Source organism: Drosophila navojoa, chromosome X (genome assembly GCF_054131105.1).
Source record: "Drosophila navojoa isolate 15081-1374.11 chromosome X, UAZ_NAV_1.0, whole genome shotgun sequence".
Classification (NCBI taxonomy): domain Eukaryota; kingdom Metazoa; phylum Arthropoda; class Insecta; order Diptera; family Drosophilidae; genus Drosophila; species Drosophila navojoa.
This window is the reverse complement of record NC_142895.1, coordinates 19,903,172-19,921,480: the sequence shown is the minus strand read 5'-3', so window position 1 is coordinate 19,921,480 and position 18,309 is coordinate 19,903,172. Positions and strand designations below refer to the sequence as shown.

General features: G+C 40.3%; 3 protein-coding genes and 1 long non-coding RNA gene across 11 annotated transcripts; 2 read left to right on the top strand and 2 right to left on the bottom strand.

Moving 5' to 3' along the window:
- The first annotated feature begins 107 nt into the window (after positions 1 to 107).
- Arfrp1 (ADP-ribosylation factor related protein 1) lies at positions 108 to 1,345 on the top strand. The gene is made up of 3 exons (XM_018107996.3): positions 108 to 521; positions 582 to 834; positions 900 to 1,345. Exons 1-3 carry the CDS (start codon positions 429 to 431, stop codon positions 1,154 to 1,156), a joined length of 603 nt encoding a protein of 200 aa, XP_017963485.1. The 5' UTR covers positions 108 to 428; the 3' UTR covers positions 1,157 to 1,345.
- On the bottom strand, positions 899 to 2,133 carry LOC149090696 (uncharacterized). 2 transcript variants are annotated; one of them, XR_016197309.1, is made up of 2 exons: positions 1,994 to 2,133; positions 899 to 1,911 (listed from the first exon to the last, which is right to left on the bottom strand). It is a non-coding gene; the product is annotated as an uncharacterized LOC149090696 (long non-coding RNA). The 2 variants fall into 2 exon arrangements; XR_016197308.1 differs by having other exon boundaries at positions 1,990 to 2,126.
- Positions 2,052 to 11,514, top strand: AP-1gamma (adaptor protein complex 1, gamma subunit). 7 transcript variants are annotated; one of them, XM_089263402.1, is made up of 16 exons: positions 2,534 to 2,550; positions 4,146 to 4,302; positions 4,452 to 4,513; positions 4,635 to 4,776; positions 4,887 to 5,075; positions 5,875 to 6,113; positions 6,178 to 6,254; positions 6,732 to 6,749; positions 7,227 to 7,483; positions 7,552 to 8,147; positions 8,220 to 8,358; positions 8,433 to 8,718; positions 8,780 to 9,241; positions 9,306 to 9,449; positions 9,514 to 9,621; positions 9,950 to 11,514. In XM_089263402.1, the coding sequence occupies exons 2-16, from the start codon at positions 4,286 to 4,288 to the stop codon at positions 10,055 to 10,057; spliced, it is 2,844 nt and encodes a 947-aa protein (XP_089119528.1). In that variant the 5' UTR covers positions 2,534 to 2,550; positions 4,146 to 4,285; the 3' UTR covers positions 10,058 to 11,514. The 7 variants fall into 7 exon arrangements, with proteins under 7 accessions (XP_017963443.1, XP_017963444.1, XP_089119528.1 ...); XM_018107956.3 differs by lacking the exon at positions 2,534 to 2,550 and adding an exon at positions 2,924 to 3,060 and having other exon boundaries at positions 4,132 to 4,302; XM_089263401.1 differs by lacking the exon at positions 2,534 to 2,550 and adding an exon at positions 2,926 to 3,060 and having other exon boundaries at positions 4,137 to 4,302.
- A 924-nt stretch (positions 11,515 to 12,438) lies between these two features.
- LOC108658404 (uncharacterized) lies at positions 12,439 to 14,088 on the bottom strand. The gene is made up of 2 exons (XM_089263106.1): positions 13,895 to 14,088; positions 12,439 to 13,262 (listed from the first exon to the last, which is right to left on the bottom strand). The coding sequence occupies exon 2, from the start codon at positions 13,137 to 13,139 to the stop codon at positions 12,819 to 12,821; it is 321 nt and encodes a 106-aa protein (XP_089119232.1). The 5' UTR covers positions 13,140 to 13,262; positions 13,895 to 14,088; the 3' UTR covers positions 12,439 to 12,818.
- Between the last annotated feature and the right edge of the window lie 4,221 nt (positions 14,089 to 18,309).

The window sequence follows — 18,309 nt, the reverse complement described above, 5'->3', positions numbered from 1 at the left end:
TACAGCACTCCATTTGGCTGGAGTGCTGACAATACTGAACAGCGCTGCCAGAGTGCGTAGTAAAAATGTAAACAAATCATGAAGCTGCCACTAACAGCTGTTTGCTAGCCAGCTAGCTTCTGAACTCAACTATCGATAAGCTGGCCAATCGAATCTTAAGATTATTACAATTAACATTTTTAAAAATATTTAAATTACGACTTATTATGAGTTGAAAAATAAATTTTAAACTGAACATAAGGTTTATTATTTGTGCAAGTTACCTTAAGACGTGACCACATACTCAAAACCCAGCTAGGAAATCTCACACGTATGCTGGCACCATCCCGGATAGAAACAACCCTAGATTGTGTTTTTATTTTATATTTATTTATTGTTCATTGGGAATGCAATTTTAATATTGCACAAAACTCTAAGTCATTTCAAAGATGTACACATTGCTGCACGGCTTCTACAAATATCTCACACAGAAAGACGAGTACTGCGTCGTTATTCTGGGCCTGGACAATGCTGGCAAAACGGTAAGTGACTTCGTCTCCGACACGTCTGCAACTGTAAATAATGCAAATTTTTGTTGACAGACCTATTTGGAGGCGGCCAAAACGAAATTTACAAAAAATTACAAAGGGCTGAATCCGGCGAAAATCACAACGACAGTCGGTCTCAACATTGGCACCATCGACGTCCACGGCGTCCGATTGAATTTCTGGGATTTGGGTGGCCAGCAGGAGCTGCAGTCGCTGTGGGACAAATACTATCAGGAATCGCATGGCGTTATTTATGTGATAGACTCCAATGATCGGGAACGAATGGACGAGTCGAAAGTCATTTTTGGTAACTGTGCAACTAATTCAACTCAAAATTCCACTATCTAATTCCCTAATTCCCTGACCATACAGACAAAATGATTAAGAACGAGTTACTCTCAGGCGTGCCACTACTAATACTGGCCAACAAGCAGGATCTGCCCGATGTGATGGGTGTACGTGAAATAAAACCAGTATTCCAACAGGCTGGTGCACTGATCGGACGACGCGACTGCCTTACGATACCCGTCTCTGCGCTCACCGGCGAAGGCGTTGATGAGGGCATCAAATGGCTCGTAGAGGCGATCAAGCGACATTCCTTAGTGCGTCCGCCGCGTGAAAACGATTGAGAGGGCTTCATACGATACGAAACTCAAACGCAACGAAATGGACAAACCAATTCCGAAACAGAACAGAAATCAGTGACAATGTTGTACAATAGCATCTTGGTTTAGATAGAGCATAGCCCTAAGCATGTATAAAATACAAGAAACGAAAAAAAAAAGAAAACGATTTGTATACAAGGATAATCATACAGACACATATGTGTTTATATATACCTCGCGCAACAGCTTTCACCTTTCATTGACTTATCACCAGTCGCGTAGGTATTCGGTGACGACTTGCCTTATCCATACATGAAATATTTTTTATTATAGACATGTACGTGTGTCAACTGTTGTTCTCACGGTTTTTTTTTTTTTTTTTTCCTTGTTATCAGCTAAAAGATAAGTTAGTATAGTTTATGTGTGTTCATCGAGAGCTCAGAGCGAATGCCATACCATGTCCATGGGTGCCATGCCACCAATGCGAGCGTCTAGTACGATAGTTATCGCATATGGTTTATCTATGCACAGCCAAATGCAAACGCTCACCTGAACTGTGCAGTAAACGTCGGCGAGGACTGAGGGATCCGAACTTCATGATTTTAGTCTTTTGCCAGAGTTAGACTTGCGCGGGCCGCCTCTCATAATCAAATTGTCACTCCTGGCCTAGATCCGCTAATCCAGTAGCTCTTATACGCCTCCAAGAGAATATGATAACCATTCTGTAGTAAATCCTAAAGCGCATCGAGCAGTAGCATTTCGCGCACGCGTGTGTTTGTCTATATATGTGCGTGTGTGTGTGGAGAGAGGGGATTGGATCCGTAATTACTTATAAATGTACATTAGATAACACGTACGCACACTGTCTATGTGGAACACCGTAGCCGCTTATCACTCTATTTTAGTGTCAGTAACTGTGCTGAGTTTTAGTGTGTGTAAGCGTTTGTGTATTTAGTTACTGTCAACTGTTGCTTGCTTGTGGGACAAACGAGAACGTCACGCTGCAAGTATGTATCCGTACTATGAACAGGATTGGAGTGTTTTGCCACCGGAAAACAATCGCAGGTAAGTTGCAAAAATAGGCAATGGGGGATTTGTTATTTCAAAAAAATGACGTTATGCGCGAATCCATCGTCTTGGCCAATAGGTCTATCGATAAAAGCGGGCTGGCGATAACAGCTCTGCTAATGTCAAAAACGAAATGTCAACCGCTTGCTAGCGCTCTCTCACTCTCACTGCTGCTACAACTACTATTACTACTACTGTTGCGCTCATCATCAACATTCTACGAGCATTTTTGTCGCGTTGTAAAAATTTGCATTGGAAGTCGGAGGCGGCAGGTGGCTATTAAGCAAACGTTTATATTTAGTGCGAGCAAAAGATAAAACAACAAAGAAAAGCATCTTGCTGTGTTTGCGGTCAACATTGAATTAATTTATGTTTTACTTTTCGTGTGGCCAAAAAGAAGCATACGCTTAACTCAGTGGGCGCTTGAGTGTGTGTTGTGTGCCATGTATACCTCTCTGTGTGTGTGACTGTATATATGTATGTGATGTCTGTGGACCTGAGCTTTCCAATGAAATTACTTTATTCAACAATGACGGAAAGTAATACAATATTTAACAATAATACGTTTTAGATTACAGTGTGTGTGCACAAATACATATGTGCATTTTCATGCTAAAAAATATATATATTTTGCAACGCATGCAATGCACTCGATACATGGCCCATTGTACCATATCGATATCCAATTATCGATACCAAGAAGCAGTGACGGCAGCTGTTTTGGTTTTGGCCATAACTGGTGACTGTGACTGCCTTTCAGGCATTTGAGCAAAAGCTGAATTAGTTGTTAACGATTCACTTAGGAACTTGGATTGCATTGTTTACTTGTTATTCATATTAGAAAATTTTCAAGGAAGAATGTAATTAGAACCTGTATTCATGTATTCCAATTGGAATTAATACGCCTCTCTTGATGTTTGCTTGAGCGCGTGTGTGTGTGTGTGCGTATGTGTGTGTTGCTGTCAACTCGATGCGCGCTAATCGACGATTCGGCTCAGCTCATGCTTCAAGTGCGGTTTTCGCATTATTCCCACAACTGAATTAATCATTTCATTTTCATCAGTAGCAGCAGCTGCCAATGGTTTTGCATTTGTGTGAGCCTCCACCTTTTTGTCGTCTTAATTAACACCCTACACACCTAGCCTACTTTTTTCAACTTGTGCTACGCTGCGCTTCGTTGGCTAGCACTGCCAGCTACATAAATACAACCGTATGTATGTTTGTACGTATGTAACTGATGCCAGTTAAAAGGCACTTTAATGTCCATGCATATGACCAATATGTATGTATGTATATGTGTACATGCGTAAGTCAGACCGTCTGCGGGTATTCATGTGTAAGTGAGCGTAAAGCTTTTTGTTTGCATTGAGCGGGCGACAGATCATATGCACATGTACTTATACATACATACATAGCCACATATTTGTTTAAGCCTCGGCAAACACACACACAGGCACACACCATTTGTGTACGTGTATAACATTTCATAACAGAAATAAGTTGATTACTAATTGTGTTTGTGAACTGTGATTTGTGTTTATAATGATAAAACAAAGCAACATCAAGGGAATGCGAGAGAGAGTGAGTGAACTGGAGTTTGATGTACACTGTTAACACTTTTGCAGTGAGAGAGCATCAAATATGTGTGTGGGAGAGTGACTGTGTGTGAGAGAGAGGGAGAGGGAGATAGAGCGACAAGTGAAGAAATAACTGCAATTGAATAGCGGCCGGCTGTCATAGATATTGTTGTTGTTGCTATTGTTGTTGTTATCGTTATTCGTATGCTGCGCAGCGAGTGTTGCAAACTGATCGAAACGGCGAACGACTTAGTTCGAATATGATTGCTGTTGCCACCTCGATGCCAACACAGCTGAAATAACAATAATTTAAACAACAACAACAACAATAACAATTGAGTGCAAACTTAAAAGCATAGGCCGGCAAGTAGTAGAAGAAGAAGAAGAAGAAGCAGCAGCAGAACAAAATCAAGATAAAGAACCATCAACAACAACAACTGCAGTTTAGTCTGCGTGCCACAACCAAAGTGCTTCACAGCCGCAGAAGCAGCAGCCGCAACGCCTCACAATGAATTCCGAGCATGGGTATGCAGTTTTAATAAATACATTATATGTGTACATACATAAATATATGTATATACATACATATAATATAGTATATATATTTACGCCCGCATATCTCTGCGTTATGTACTAATCAACCTCTTTTAATACACTTTTTCTTCGCTCAATAGATTCAATCCAGCCTTCAATATGGCCACCATACGGCAGGCATTCACAGAGGCCGTCGAAAGAGGTAAGCAGGGTAAAGATGTAGAGAGGTAACCAGCCTCCACTCATCCCCTAAGCAATTGCTTCGTCTTCCATCCTCAACAAACTGTCTGATTTTGTATCTTCTCTTTTTCGCCCACGTGCAGTCAGAATGCCGACGCCCACACGACTGCGTGATCTTATACGACAGATACGCGCCGCCCGCACCGCTGCCGAGGAGCGGGCCGTGGTTAACAAAGAGTGCGCCTACATACGCAGCACATTCCGGGAGGAGGACTCCGTCTGGCGGTGAGTGTGGGCAGCAAAATTGCATTAATAATTGTTCTCAGGCCATTTTAACCTGTTTTCCATCTCACTCTCGCCCGCTTGCACGCTCACCCTCTGATTGTTGCATGCAGTTGTCGCAACATTGCCAAGCTGCTGTACATACACATGCTCGGCTATCCGGCGCACTTTGGCCAACTCGAGTGCCTCAAACTGACGGCCAGCACGCGTTTCACAGATAAACGGATTGGCTATCTGGGTGCTATGCTGTTATTGGATGAACGTCAAGATGTCCATTTGCTGATTACGAATTGTTTAAAAAAGTAAGTTTAACCTGGATGAATAGAAAGTTCGAAGCTCGTGTTTTGTATTTGGTATGACCTTTTGTAAATGCAGAGACTAGAAATCAGATTATTTAGCAAATCAAATATATATCATTGTCAATTAGAATAGGTTATAGAAAAGTTTAGGCTTGCCTTGACCTTCATAGCATGTGGATTTATATAGAATATATTAGGGCTTGTGATTTTTTGAATGACTTTAAAAGCAGCTCGTGCATCTTTAGGGCGTAAAACCTGCACATTGTCCCTCTCACTCTCTTTATATGTTTATCTCTATGATTTGCTCAACAATAATATAGTTAATTAAACTACACGTACAGCTTTATTAACTCTGTAGCTATTTAAAGACTTCAAGCTGAGTCAACTGAATTTCTGTTAAGGTTGCTCCTAACTAGGTCTATCAACTGAAAGTCTCAATATAATGATCATAATAATAATTCGGCAAATATAATTACCTAGAAGGCCATTAGATATGAAAAAACTACAGAAAGAGCTATAAATCAGCTTAATCACAATTGACCCAATTGAGCCGCATAATAATGATAACAATAATCCGGTTTGCATACGGAATTCCAGTTTGGCGTAATATAAACGTAACTCAACTATATTAGTCACTTGCAGCTAGTTATGACTAATAAATTTATACGTATTTTTTATATAGTTGTAATCACTAGATATAGAAAGTAAATTGCCCGTAAAGCTAGCAATTACGATTAGGTAATGAACTTTATTTATTTTCAAGCAATTTATAATTAATTGTGTTTGACCTTGCTACTTGCAGCGATTTGAACAGCTCGACGCAATTCGTGGTGGGATTAGCGCTGTGCACACTGGGCGCCATCGCATCGCCGGAAATGGCACGTGACCTGGCCAGCGAGGTGGAGCGTCTGATGAAGTCGCCCAACACGTACATCCGCAAAAAGGCGACACTGTGTGCATTCCGAGTCATTCGCCGTGTGCCCGAACTGATGGAGATCTTTCTGCCGGCCACACGTTCGCTGCTCAGCGAGAAGAATCACGGTTCGACTGATGAACATTTCCATGCAAGCATTGCACAATCATCTCATATCCCATATCATTGCAGGCATCCTGATTACCGGCGTCACGCTCATCACGGAGATGTGTGAGAATAGTTCGGATACGTTGATGCATTTCAAAAAGGTAAGTTGTTGGCCGGTCAGGCGGGCAGGCAGACAAACAGCTAACGGTATTTCAAATGGAAAGCGATCATATATCTATATATGTATATAGATACATACATTTATATAGAGCTTCAAAGGCTAACCGCCCCGGACGGCTTGCTGACTTGTTGAGCTCCGGTCCAACCGCATTTTAGTCATTTTGGGCGGCCCTCTTAATGTATATTGTAATTGTGGTTTCTTTTCCATATCAAAAGTTTTTATTTTGTGTATCTCATATATTATTTTGTTTTATTTTTGCTGCCATTTTTGAGCTTTTGCGCCTTCCGCTAAAGAAAGTGTAATTCATTTTGTAATTGTTATCGTTAATGTTTATCGCTTTGCCACGTACTACTTTTGACACCTAACGACATTTTGTAATTACAAATTAACGCTTCGTTTGTTTTTGATCGAATACCGCGCAAACACAAAATGAAATTTGTTGTAATTTGCTTGCCAGGATAGCGGAAATCGAGAGGTATGATTGTGATTTGTGCCTCAAATTAAAACTTTTTATATATATATATATATATACCTATATATACTTGTTCACCATATTCTTGTTGTATTTGTTATATTATATCTTGTATATTGTTTTTGTATACACGTTTGTTTAGCTTTTACTATAAACACGAACGATATTTTGATGTAGCTATTCCATACAGCTTTTCTTTGGAACAGTCTCTCCGTCTGTGATATTTGATATAGTTTGCTTTTGTTTACTTAGTTGACTTTTTATTGCGAACTTCCTGTTTATGCTATTTCTCCAACTCTTGCACACGCACAAAATTATACAGTAGCTAGTTCTGACTCGCTTCGAACCACACAAAAATACACACACACATACACCTCTCTCTCTCTCTTTCTCTCTCTCTCTCTCTCTCTGTGCACTCTGTTTATGCACAGGTATAGCAACTGTTTCACCTTCGCTCTGTCTCTTTCTATTTCATAACAGATCGTACCGAATCTGGTGCGGATCCTAAAGAGCCTCATCCTGGGCGGCTATTCACCTGAGCACGATGTCAGCGGCGTCAGCGATCCGTTCCTGCAGGTGAAAATCCTGCGTCTATTGCGCATCCTCGGCCATAATGATCCGGATGCCTCAGAAGCCATGAACGATATATTGGCACAGGTGGCCACCAATACGGAGACCAGCAAAAATGTTGGCAACACCATTCTCTATGAGACAGTACTATCCATAATGGATATACGGTAAGAGTGCAGCCTATATGAATACCGTATTATGCTTAACTATTATTATATTCCATTGTAATTTACAGTTCGGAGGGCGGCCTGCGCGTCTTGGCTGTGAATATCCTGGGACGCTTTCTACTCAACTCGGACAAGAATATACGATATGTGGCGCTGAATACATTGCTGCGAACGGTGCACGCCGATACATCGGCTGTGCAACGGCATCGCACAACCATATTGGAGTGCCTCAAGGATCCGGATGTGTCGATTAGGCGACGTGCGATGGAGCTATCTTTTGCGCTAATCAATGCACAAAATATACGTACAATGACGAAAGAGCTATTGCTGTTCCTCGAGAAGGCCGACGCTGAATTCAAGGCGCAATGCAGCTCTGGCATGATATTGGCTGCCGAACGCTATTCGCCCAATTCACGCTGGCATCTGGACACGCAGCTGAGCGTCTTGATAGCTGCTGGCAATTATGTGCGTGACGATGTTGTCTCATCGACCATACAGCTGGTGTCCAGCAGTCCCGTGCCAGAGCAGACATATATCACGAATCGGTTCTGGGAATCGCTGCAGGTGCCCAATCACTGTGAGGACAAGCAGCCGTTGCTGCAGGTTGCCGTCTGGGCCATAGGCGAGTACGGCGATCTGTTTATGTACGGCGCAAATGAGGATGGTGAGTGCACAGACAGTAGTTATATGATTTGTGAATCTTATTCATCCTATTCTTCAAAATCTATTCGAACAGAGTTCGAGCGTCCAACGGAGAGCGATCTGATCGCTGTGTATCATAAGTTTTTAACCTCTGCTCAAGTGTCGACAACAAGCAAGCAATATGCGCTCGTCTCTCTGGCCAAGTTGAGCACGCGCCTGCAGCAGTGCGTGGAGTAAGTGAAGACACATATATTCCGTCTCCATGCCATTGCCTCACATGCTAAATGTCAAACATCTTCTATTGCAGAGAGATCCAGGCATTGATTACCTCGTTTGGCAGCCATCTGAATGTGGATCTGCAGCAACGCGGCGTAGAGTTCACGCAACTCTTTGGCAGCTATAAGCACCTGCGTCCGCCCCTGCTGGAAAAGATGCCCGCCATGCAAATCAGTCGTATTAGTTCACAGAATGGCGAAAGCGGCGGCTCCTTCGATGACAATAGTCCGGACGTTATCGAGAATGGCATCGAGATTGGCGGCAATAGTACGCATCCTATAATCGAAAGCAATATGAACACAATGGGGGACAATACGGTAAGCTATATAATACACACCCATATCGAGTGCTCTCTATATTGTCTTAATGATATTTTAGAATATCCTGCTGGACTTATTGGGGAGCACGGATCTGTCGGCGGGCGCCAACGATTTGGCCATGGCAACAGACCTGTCGAATGCGGTGCATAAAAAGAACACGCGGAATGCAAACAATGATCAGCCGGTGTCGAACAATCAGGATCTGCTCGATTTGCTCGACCTGGACATGTCAGCGCCAACTGCAACGCCCGTTATGGGCGTGAATCTGGGAAGTGATCATAGCAGCGCCGCCAATATGAACAATATGCTCGGCGGGCTCGATCTGGGCGGCTTCGGTGGCATCGATTCCATGCCCAATAGCATGCCCACAAACGGCAACGATCTGTCGAGCATGCTGGGTGGCCTTAACGTTGGAAGCGGAGTGCCATCCCATGCAGTGCCGTCCATTGGCGGTGATATCAACCGTGGCAGCCTGCTGGGTGAACTGAATCCCACGACGGCCTCAAACAATGTGACAGTGGTGAGTGAGACCTCACTAATGCCAGCTGGCATCTTTACCTAATTGGTGTTGACTTATATTTCAGCCCCCTAAGGATCCCAAACTGACGGCGCTGGACAAGAACGGACTGCTGGTGCAGCTGGTACCAGTGCCAGGCAGTGACTGCATGAAAATCTTTATGACAACCACAAATAGCTCAGACAATACATTGGAGCAGTATTTGCTGCAGGTACGCCTACTTTCTGTTTGAATGATGACTGACTTTTGTATATTCAATTCATTGTATTTCACAGGCGGCCGTTCAGAAGAGTTTTAAACTGCAAATGCTGACGCCGTCGGGGTCGGTGCTGCCTCCAGGTGGCGTCATCACGCAGGAAATGCGAGTTGTTGCTACGTCCAATGTAAGTGGATGAACGGGGCTATGAAAAGAAGAGCACAAGGCTTTCATAGGAGATTTTTAAGTGTAAAAGTGGAGCTAAGACTATCCTGGGATCTAAAAGGGCGTTTTGACATATATATATATATCCTTTATCTATATAAACTGGACTTAGATACATACTTTTATTTTAACTAGCTTCTAAATCAAAGAAGAAATAATTGATGTAGGCAATGTAAATGTGACAGAGACTAACTAGCTATACTAGTCAAACTAACTGAAAGTGAATCTCCATTATTGTTAATTGATAAATTTCCAAATTCTAAAACTATTCTCGTCTCTCCATACAATAGGCTGTGCTACGCATGCGTCTACGAATTCAATATACGGTCGATGGTCAGCAGGTCGTGGAGCAGACGGAGGTTAGCGGCTTTCCTGAACAGCAGCCATCGCACGAATAAATGTGCTTTAAAACCAGCGTAGTGAGCGTTTAAGCTAAAAGTCTAAAGACAACATAAACAAACACACACACCCACACATACATACCGAGCACAGCTAAATACAGAGGTTGCCCCACGCATATATTGTAAAATAAGTTAAAATACCTACACACACACACACACCCAGGCAAACACCTATACCAATACACTAACACTCATTCACTCATCTAAAGAAAGGAAACCCAAGAGAGTCCGCATGCGTGGAGCATCGTTGAGAATATCAGCAAGGCACAGTGTTGCCAGACGTCAAAAACATATGGTCAACCTGTGTGAAAGTATCCAGTTGCTTTAAAAGAGAAACGTAAAAAATAATTTATATTTGATATATATATATATACATATATATATATATTTATATACATATGTATGAACTTAATTTTTTTTTTAATTTTTTTGTTATTTTTTGCGTCAAGAACCAAGTTTGATGAATGTCCGCGTTGCGTGTATGCATTTCTTGATTAGTACTATTAACATGATGATTATGATAGTAATTATGATTTGATTTTTTTTATTGTGTGTGTAATTGGTTTGTGTAAAAGACAACATTCAGTTTTAATGTAAGACAATAAAGTCATTAAACAGCGTCAAGCTAAATTATATAGCCCCTACACTAAATTGTAAATTAAAACAATTAACAAAAACAGCAAATGTATTTTATGATACGTTAACAAATCAAACTCAAGAAGAAACAAAATAGCAACTAAAATGTGACAAATTGTGTATAGCAAATGAAAACAAAGAGAAGAAAACGCAGCGCATTTATTGAAGCTTAGCATTTGCCAATTGGAAGCAGTTTATCGATAGTGTCAATCGATCGTTACACACGTTTCTCGATGATGGACAGAGCTCATAGTTATTATTATAAAAACAAAAGCAAAAGAAAAAAAAAAACTTAATTTGTTATACCTATGTATGTATGTAATATGTATTAAATAATATTTTTTTTATTGAAACTAATGAAGGCTTCAGGCGCTGGCAGCGTGCTAGAACAATTCACAGGATTGGGCTACGCGCTGTGACGTCACACAATGGCCGGTGACACGAACACATAAAACATGAAACACACACACATATATATATACACACTAGCGCAGTGTTGGAAGCCGACACATTAAGCTCAGCACACCGTGTGGCCTACATTTCCACGAACTATCACTCGATAAATTGTTATTTCCTGTGCGCACGTACTTAAAAACGATTCAACAGACAACTGCAGCAGCAAAGAAGAAACTGAAACAGCAGGCAGCACTGTGGAAAACTAGATAATTATAATATATATATAAACAAATTTAACAAAATATATATATTACTAAAAATGGAAAACAAAAATTTCAACAGCAAAAAAAGAACTATATAACACTTAGTTGCGGGTCAATGCGCATTATGTTTAAATATTTTTCGGGGGGGTAATTGAAAAACAGATAAACAACATTTATGTACTATTATTATGTATGTATTAAAATACAATTATAAATATGTCATGCAGCAGAATGATTCAAACAAAAAAAAAAACGTATAATATTTAAAAACGAAAAAGAAAAAACATTAACATATTGTACAATATCTTACATATGTATATATATATATATATATATATACGTATATATATTTATATTTATCTATATATATATATATATATATATTTTATATATATATATATATATATATATATATATATATATATATATATATATATATATATATATATTTATATATATGTATATGTATATGTATGTATATATGAATATATATATTTTTTTTGTATTCATCAACCTTTGAGCTGAAATAAACACCAACATTTTGTTTTATCAAAATACAAGAAATGAATCCTTACATGAAAAAAAAAAACGTGAGTATTAAAAGGCTTTAAAGACATAATGAATTGTGTTTGCTCTACAATTTATAATTATTATATGTATGTAAATATGTATTATAGATAGTTAAGTAGATAATTTTCAAGATTTGCAAATGAATTTTTGTGCCCTAAAAGGTATGCTATATATTTTACATAAATACCGGGATTTATTAAAATAGGAAACAAGCTGAAGTTTTCGGTGCGCTAAGGTCTATTTGAAATTATACAAGTTCTATTGGCTCGGAAGAGCTATTCCTTTCTAATATAAATATAGATCGATTCTAGGAATGATTATATTGAATTTGTCCAATATTCGTCTTTCTGAACTGGGGTAAGTTTTTCCCACTATAGGCGTGGTAAATTCTTAAAAGAACTTTTCGGAGTCTGACCATACTTATCAAATCGAGTTCGAATCAACTGCAGACCAATCGTCACTCTATTTTTAGAGGTGGTTCAGCTTTATCCCATCCATTATATAATATATATATTTTTATTATATTTTATTTTTTTGTTTTTTGTTCTTTTCATTTAATTTTTTAAATATAACACTTAATTTATTCCCCATTCTTCCGTTCGGTATCCTTTTTTTGTTGGCTTGTTTGTGTGTTGCGGCGAACAGAAATGTTGCGTGGAGAAGGATTCATTGTGTGATCTAACAAACATAGTTTTATATATATGAATATACATACACGTACATATATATACGTGATATATGTAAATGCCTTAGGTACATCATCATTATATCGTATTTATGTATGCACACAGACTCGCAGAGACCGAGCAAGTGGAAATGCAATAAACTATTGTTGGTTTTTTTGGGGAGGTTTTCGATTTCCTTTTTTTCGTCGTCCTTGTCTGGGAAATATTTTACTCGTTTGAACTAGACGTTTCATTGGATGATGAACTTTGGTCATCTGAAGAGTCGTCGGACTCCTGGCTGGGGCTTGACTCCTCGGGCTTCAGCGTCCAAAGTAGAGCGGCACAGAATTTGTCGCGGTCCATTTTACCGCTGCCATCGGTATCGACGGCATCTATCATCCTCTGCACATCCTCTTCGCTGTTCTCATAGCCAAATACACGCATCATGCCACACAGCGCTCTGGCTGTTAACAGTCCACTTCCATCGACATCCAATATGGCAAAGGTATTACAGATTTCCGCCCACTTCGCTTTGCTCACCTTCTCCATTGCAGTAGTGGCTTTTTGATACTCTTTAACTCTTGCTTTGTTCCTTCTAGGTTTTCTTTTTGGGAGGGGGGTTTTCGCTTTTGTAACAATGCCGACAATGTGGTTTACAAGCGAATATTATTTCTATTGGCAATGTTATAAGGGTGAATGATAATATTTAAATATTTATTATTATATCTGGATATATCAAAATATATTTTATATTTTGTTCTGATGTCAGTAATTTTACGACACTGACTACATAACTGCTAAATTTGGATTTCAATACACTATGAATAACAGTGCCTACTAGGCTGAAGAACTTTCCGAGCTAAATCTTCTGAGCATGATGATGTCTCTTAACTAACGTTATTTGCTAAAGCACAAGTCTCTAGTATTGGGAGAATATATACATATATATATATATATATATATATATATATATATGTATGTGTATATTAAGCTCGTGAGCTTGAGGCTGCATCTTGTTCAGTAACTTCTGTATTACTTGGTGGATTTCAATGCAATTTTTAGCATATAATCTACATACTCTATAACGTTCGTCACTATATCCGTAAAAACGCTATAACCGGCTTATACGCTATATACTTTCTATGGAATCTGGTATGTCAACATCATACTCTTACTTCCCATAGGTAATTCAGGGAATACAAGTTGTAAACTTTCTAACAGCTTCTACACAAACACAATTCCAACTTATTCTCTTATATCTTTTTTTTTGTAATGTTCATATCGATATTTGCATATATACATACCCATAAACTAACTTTATTATTAGTTTCAGTTTCATCAGTCTCAAGCAAAGCTTCAGTTCGCCAAATTTAGTTCAAGCTTTCAACAATAATGAATCCAATGGGGGTTACAGCCGTGGTAAATGTTTTTTGTATTTATTTATTTTTATTTTATTTTTTTTTTCGTTTTTTTTCTGCTTTTTCTGTTTTTAAATAGTTTTCTGGGATACTGTTGAAGTGAAGTGAAACATTTGAATTTATATGTATCAATGAAAATTTTCTACCATTTTCTGTGATGTTTACTGTTTCGATGTAACTAAATGAGAAACTAAAATATGTAGCAGCGCCTCCGATGATGGGATTATTTCCCAGATTGACAAAGCTGCAAATTAAATGTCTGTAGGTAAAGTTGGTCTGAATTTAAGGTTAAAATAAAAGTTGGTTTAAATTTTATAAACAATAAAAAATTATTAAATAAATAAATAACATTTCTTAATCTCTATCATTTACTACATCCACACAGACAGACATTGCACAAAATCAATATACCCATTTCATTTTCTTGAATGAGTATAGAAAGTTGCTCTATATTAAAAAAAAAAAAAAAAGAATTATAAATTCTTGTACAATTTTGGTCAAAGATCGTAGCAAGTTCTCCTAATCTCCATTATTTACTGCATCCATTTTTATGTTTCATCTGGGAGACCCATTGCATATGCCAGCCATGTGCACATGTATGTAGATATACTCCGTCATACTTACGTCTACTTACAATATCACTAATCCACATTGATGTGATTAGTCACTGTGATTCGATATTGTCAGGCAGTCAGTGACTGCATCATAGTTGATAAATTGTAGACGGCGAAAGCAAGATAGAGTGTAAAAAATCACTCATTTGGGCTTAAGTGCCGTCAGTGGAATCCGCTGAGAAATGCTTGAGAAGATTAACAGTGACACATGCCCTTAATATAAGGAAAACTCCAATCTGATTGTCTTTTAATAAGACAAGCCGAAAATCAAGTGTAACGCAAAGCGAATTAGATGAAATCTCTGAGAAACAACAAAGCGCCCCGTATCAACATGTTACCGCCCGTCACAGCTGTCAATTGCAACGGCAGCAGCAGCAGCGTCAGCAGCAGTGGCAGCAGCAGCGGCAGCATTCAGCAGCCAATGGGCCAACAGTGAGCGGGCGGCGAGCATAAAGCCAAGTATCAGCTCATCGTCATCTCTATATCTGCAGAGACAGCTGTGACGGGGCAAAACTTCAACAGCTCTTCGGCCTGGCAGCTGTCGTCGGCTAACATCGTTGGCGCTCGCGCCTACTCCGCGCGTAACCTTTGGTAAGGTTAAATGTGAGCACAGCGCCCGCGAATTGTGCCACGCCAAGAGCAGCAGCAGCAGCAGCAGCAGCAGCACCAACAGCACCACCAGCAACAGCATCAAGAGCAAGGCATAAAGGCAAGGCTTCATTGTGTTGCTGTTGCTGTTGTTGTTGTTGTGCTCGTTGCCTGTTTCCTGCCCATTGTGTCTGTGTGCATCTGTATGCGTGTATGTGTGGCTGTATGTGTGAGCGAGCTGTGGCAAGGCGCCGACGCACTGCCGCTTCGTTTGGCTGCCATTTGGGATGTGGAATACGTTTTATCCTTTGCATCGAACCTAGCGCTTGCTGCCAGCCTCGAACATGTTTGGTCATGTCACGTGCAACCGCCCTAGCTACAGTGCTGCTGTCTCTCTATGTGTGCGCGTGTGTGTGTGTGGGTGTGTGTCTGTGTATGAGCTCGCGTGCTTGTGGGTGTGTTTGTTTGTGGAACAGCAACTGTTAGCTATAAACAGCATAAGCATCTCTATGTGTACCATATATACTACATATATATAAATGTATACAAACGTACATACATATGTATATATTTAGGTATATGTGTAGGTGTGTGTGTGTTTGTGTGTGTGTGTATCACAGCGCGGCTGTGTGTTGTATATCAATCGCCCTGTCCTGTGCCCGCTGCCCCTTAGCTGCTGCCGCCCCGCCACTTCAGTCAGCCGAACACCTACTAAGGACGCCGCCGCCAACCCCCCACCCGCCGCACAACCACCACTTTCTCTAAAAGCGCCGCTGGCGTTGAGAGCGCGACGCAGCAGCAGCAGCAGCATTTGAAGCACCAAAAACAACAACAACGACAACAAAAAGTAATTTTGTGCAACGATGCGACCCTTGGCCAAAAATTGTAATGAGAAACCTTTTATAGCACAAACACATGCTCGCTTTTTGTCTTCTTCTGCTTGCTCTTGCTCATCCGCTGCCATTGCCTCGTCTACGCTCTGCACTCTCCTCTCTAGTGAGCGCCGGCATCGCCACTGCTGCTGCTGCTGCTGTTGCTGTTGCCGCCTCTTGTCTCCTCTCTAGTGCTGCTGCCCATCGCTAGTGGGCTCTGCTCTCCCACCTCTTCTCCCATCTCTAGTGGTTTCTAGCATTTCGCTTGTTTTGAGTTTTGTAGTCTAATTTTATTTTTTCTCTTTTCATGTTGCTTTTTTTCTGCATCTTCATTTGTATTCTTTGCTTGCGCTTTTTTTTTTTTGTCTTTTCGTCTACTTAAAGTTAATAATTTGTGTTGTTTTTGTAATACAATATGTTTGTAGGTACGCGCTATATGCTTTTTGGTTTTTCTTTTTGTTTTCAACTTGAATTTTCTTTTCAATTTATCTATATATACTTTTATATGTATATATATACATATGTATGTATGTATGTATTTGTAAAAATGAGCAAAAAAATGAAGATGTAGAACAACAATAAACGAAATAAAGCTGAGTTGGCTCTGCTCTTGCCTTTGTTTTAGCAGGTGGGCTGATGATGTTGTTGTTGTTGTTGTTGCTGCTGCTGATGATGAAGCAGCAGCCAGTGTGTCTATAGCCCATGGGGCTCTTGCTGAATCAAGCATCGAATTGCCTATAACATTGTAATTGCTTTTTGATAAATGAAGCACGCGCTGCACAGCTGACAGCAGCAACAACAACGACAACAACAATAACAATAGCAACAGCAAAAAACAAACAACAACAGCAACTACAATAAAAAAGCAAAAGAAAGCTGGGGTAAAAATCTGAAGGCTGTGTCGCATAAAACGACTCACTCAAGTGTTGCCCCAGAGCTGGGGCCACGCACTCGGCAAGACAATTTAAAATGTTGAAAAATGCTCAGCTAATTGGCAGTTGACAGCGCCCACAGAGCGTGCGAGCGAAAGAGAGAGAGAGAGAGTGAGAGAGAGGTGGAATAGCATGGGATTTGGAATGGGAATGAGCATGGAAATGGAAATTGGACTGGGAATGGGAACGGGAACGGGAATGGGAAGGGGGTATTGTATGAGTTTTGGGTGCCAAGTGCTGGGCAGGCGAGCGAGCGTTGTTGACTGCCGGAGGCCCATATAAATTTAATTTGGTTTATAAAAAGTGCTTGAGCACAAGTAGAATGGAGAGTGTAGAGCAGAGAGCTGAGAGCTGAAAGCCAAGTGGCCAGCCGGCATAGCATTGCATAGCGCAGCTCGGCCCTGCCCTGCCCCGCCCCATTCAATCCAATTCAGCCCCCGTCAAGCCGACCAACAAATGCCAGCCAAGTGCCCCCATCCGCCATTCAGATTGGAGCAGCTGGCTCAGCTAGGTGAAGCCGCAGCCCGAACCCCTTTGGCCTCACTCAACTCCAAATGGAACTTGAGATAATGCAACTTGAGATTTTTCTTGTTTAGTGTGGGTGCACGCCCCTTTTGGGTTACCTAAAGTCTCAACAAGATGCTGCTTCTTTATGTTGTTGTCGTCATTTCTTTTTTTTTTTTTTTTTTTTTTTTTTTTTGTGTGTGTATTGAAATTCAAAACAAATCCTCAAGTGGAAAAATCTGTAACGATGTTGGACTTAGCTAACGGCAACTCAAGAGATAACACACACATACACACACACACACACATACGTAGGGTTAGAGATGAGAAGAGGAAAAAGTGTTACATTGTAAAACAAATCATGTAATTGCGTCTAGAAGAGCTCTTCTACTCCTATATTTGAGCTTAAGGAATTTCAAATGTTTGCACAACAGCTCATATTATCAAAGAGCGAGACAGATAGAGGGAGCGTGAGAGGGAGAGAGGGAGAGCGCGCGAACTGTTGCTTGGATAAATAGAGTGATCCATTTAGATGTCAGCGCAGACAACTGTCAAAACAACCAATAAATCCATTAGAAATCTCAAGAAAAAAAAGAAATATTAATAAAAACGAAACGCGGCAAAGGAAAAGGAAGAGGAAGAGTAAACTATTATAAGCCAATTAAAGAGATGTTGTCAAAGTTGCCATTGATTACATTTAGTAAATAGGGAATGCATCTCCTAGGCCATGGGCTGGGGGGAGGGGGCTAAGTAAGCAAAAATCGTAAAAGTCAAAGTAGGGCAGAATTATG

Bases quoted from the DNA above. Each gene is read 5' to 3' on its own strand.
- Arfrp1 (XM_018107996.3), top strand. From the start codon at position 429: ATGTACACATTGCTGCACGGCTTCTACAAATATCTCACACAGAAAGAC. The intron at 522-581 runs GTAAGTGACTTC...TTTTGTTGACAG, and splicing joins TGGACAATGCTGGCAAAACG to ACCTATTTGGAGGCGGCCAA. The intron at 835-899 runs GTAACTGTGCAA...CTGACCATACAG, and splicing joins CGAGTCGAAAGTCATTTTTG to ACAAAATGATTAAGAACGAG.
- AP-1gamma (XM_018107954.2), top strand. From the start codon at position 2,142: ATGTATCCGTACTATGAACAGGATTGGAGTGTTTTGCCACCGGAAAAC. The intron at 4,514-4,634 runs GTAAGCAGGGTA...GCCCACGTGCAG, and splicing joins CACAGAGGCCGTCGAAAGAG to TCAGAATGCCGACGCCCACA. The intron at 9,450-9,513 runs GTACGCCTACTT...TGTATTTCACAG, and splicing joins TGGAGCAGTATTTGCTGCAG to GCGGCCGTTCAGAAGAGTTT.
- LOC108658404 (XM_089263106.1), bottom strand. From the start codon at position 13,139: ATGGAGAAGGTGAGCAAAGCGAAGTGGGCGGAAATCTGTAATACCTTT.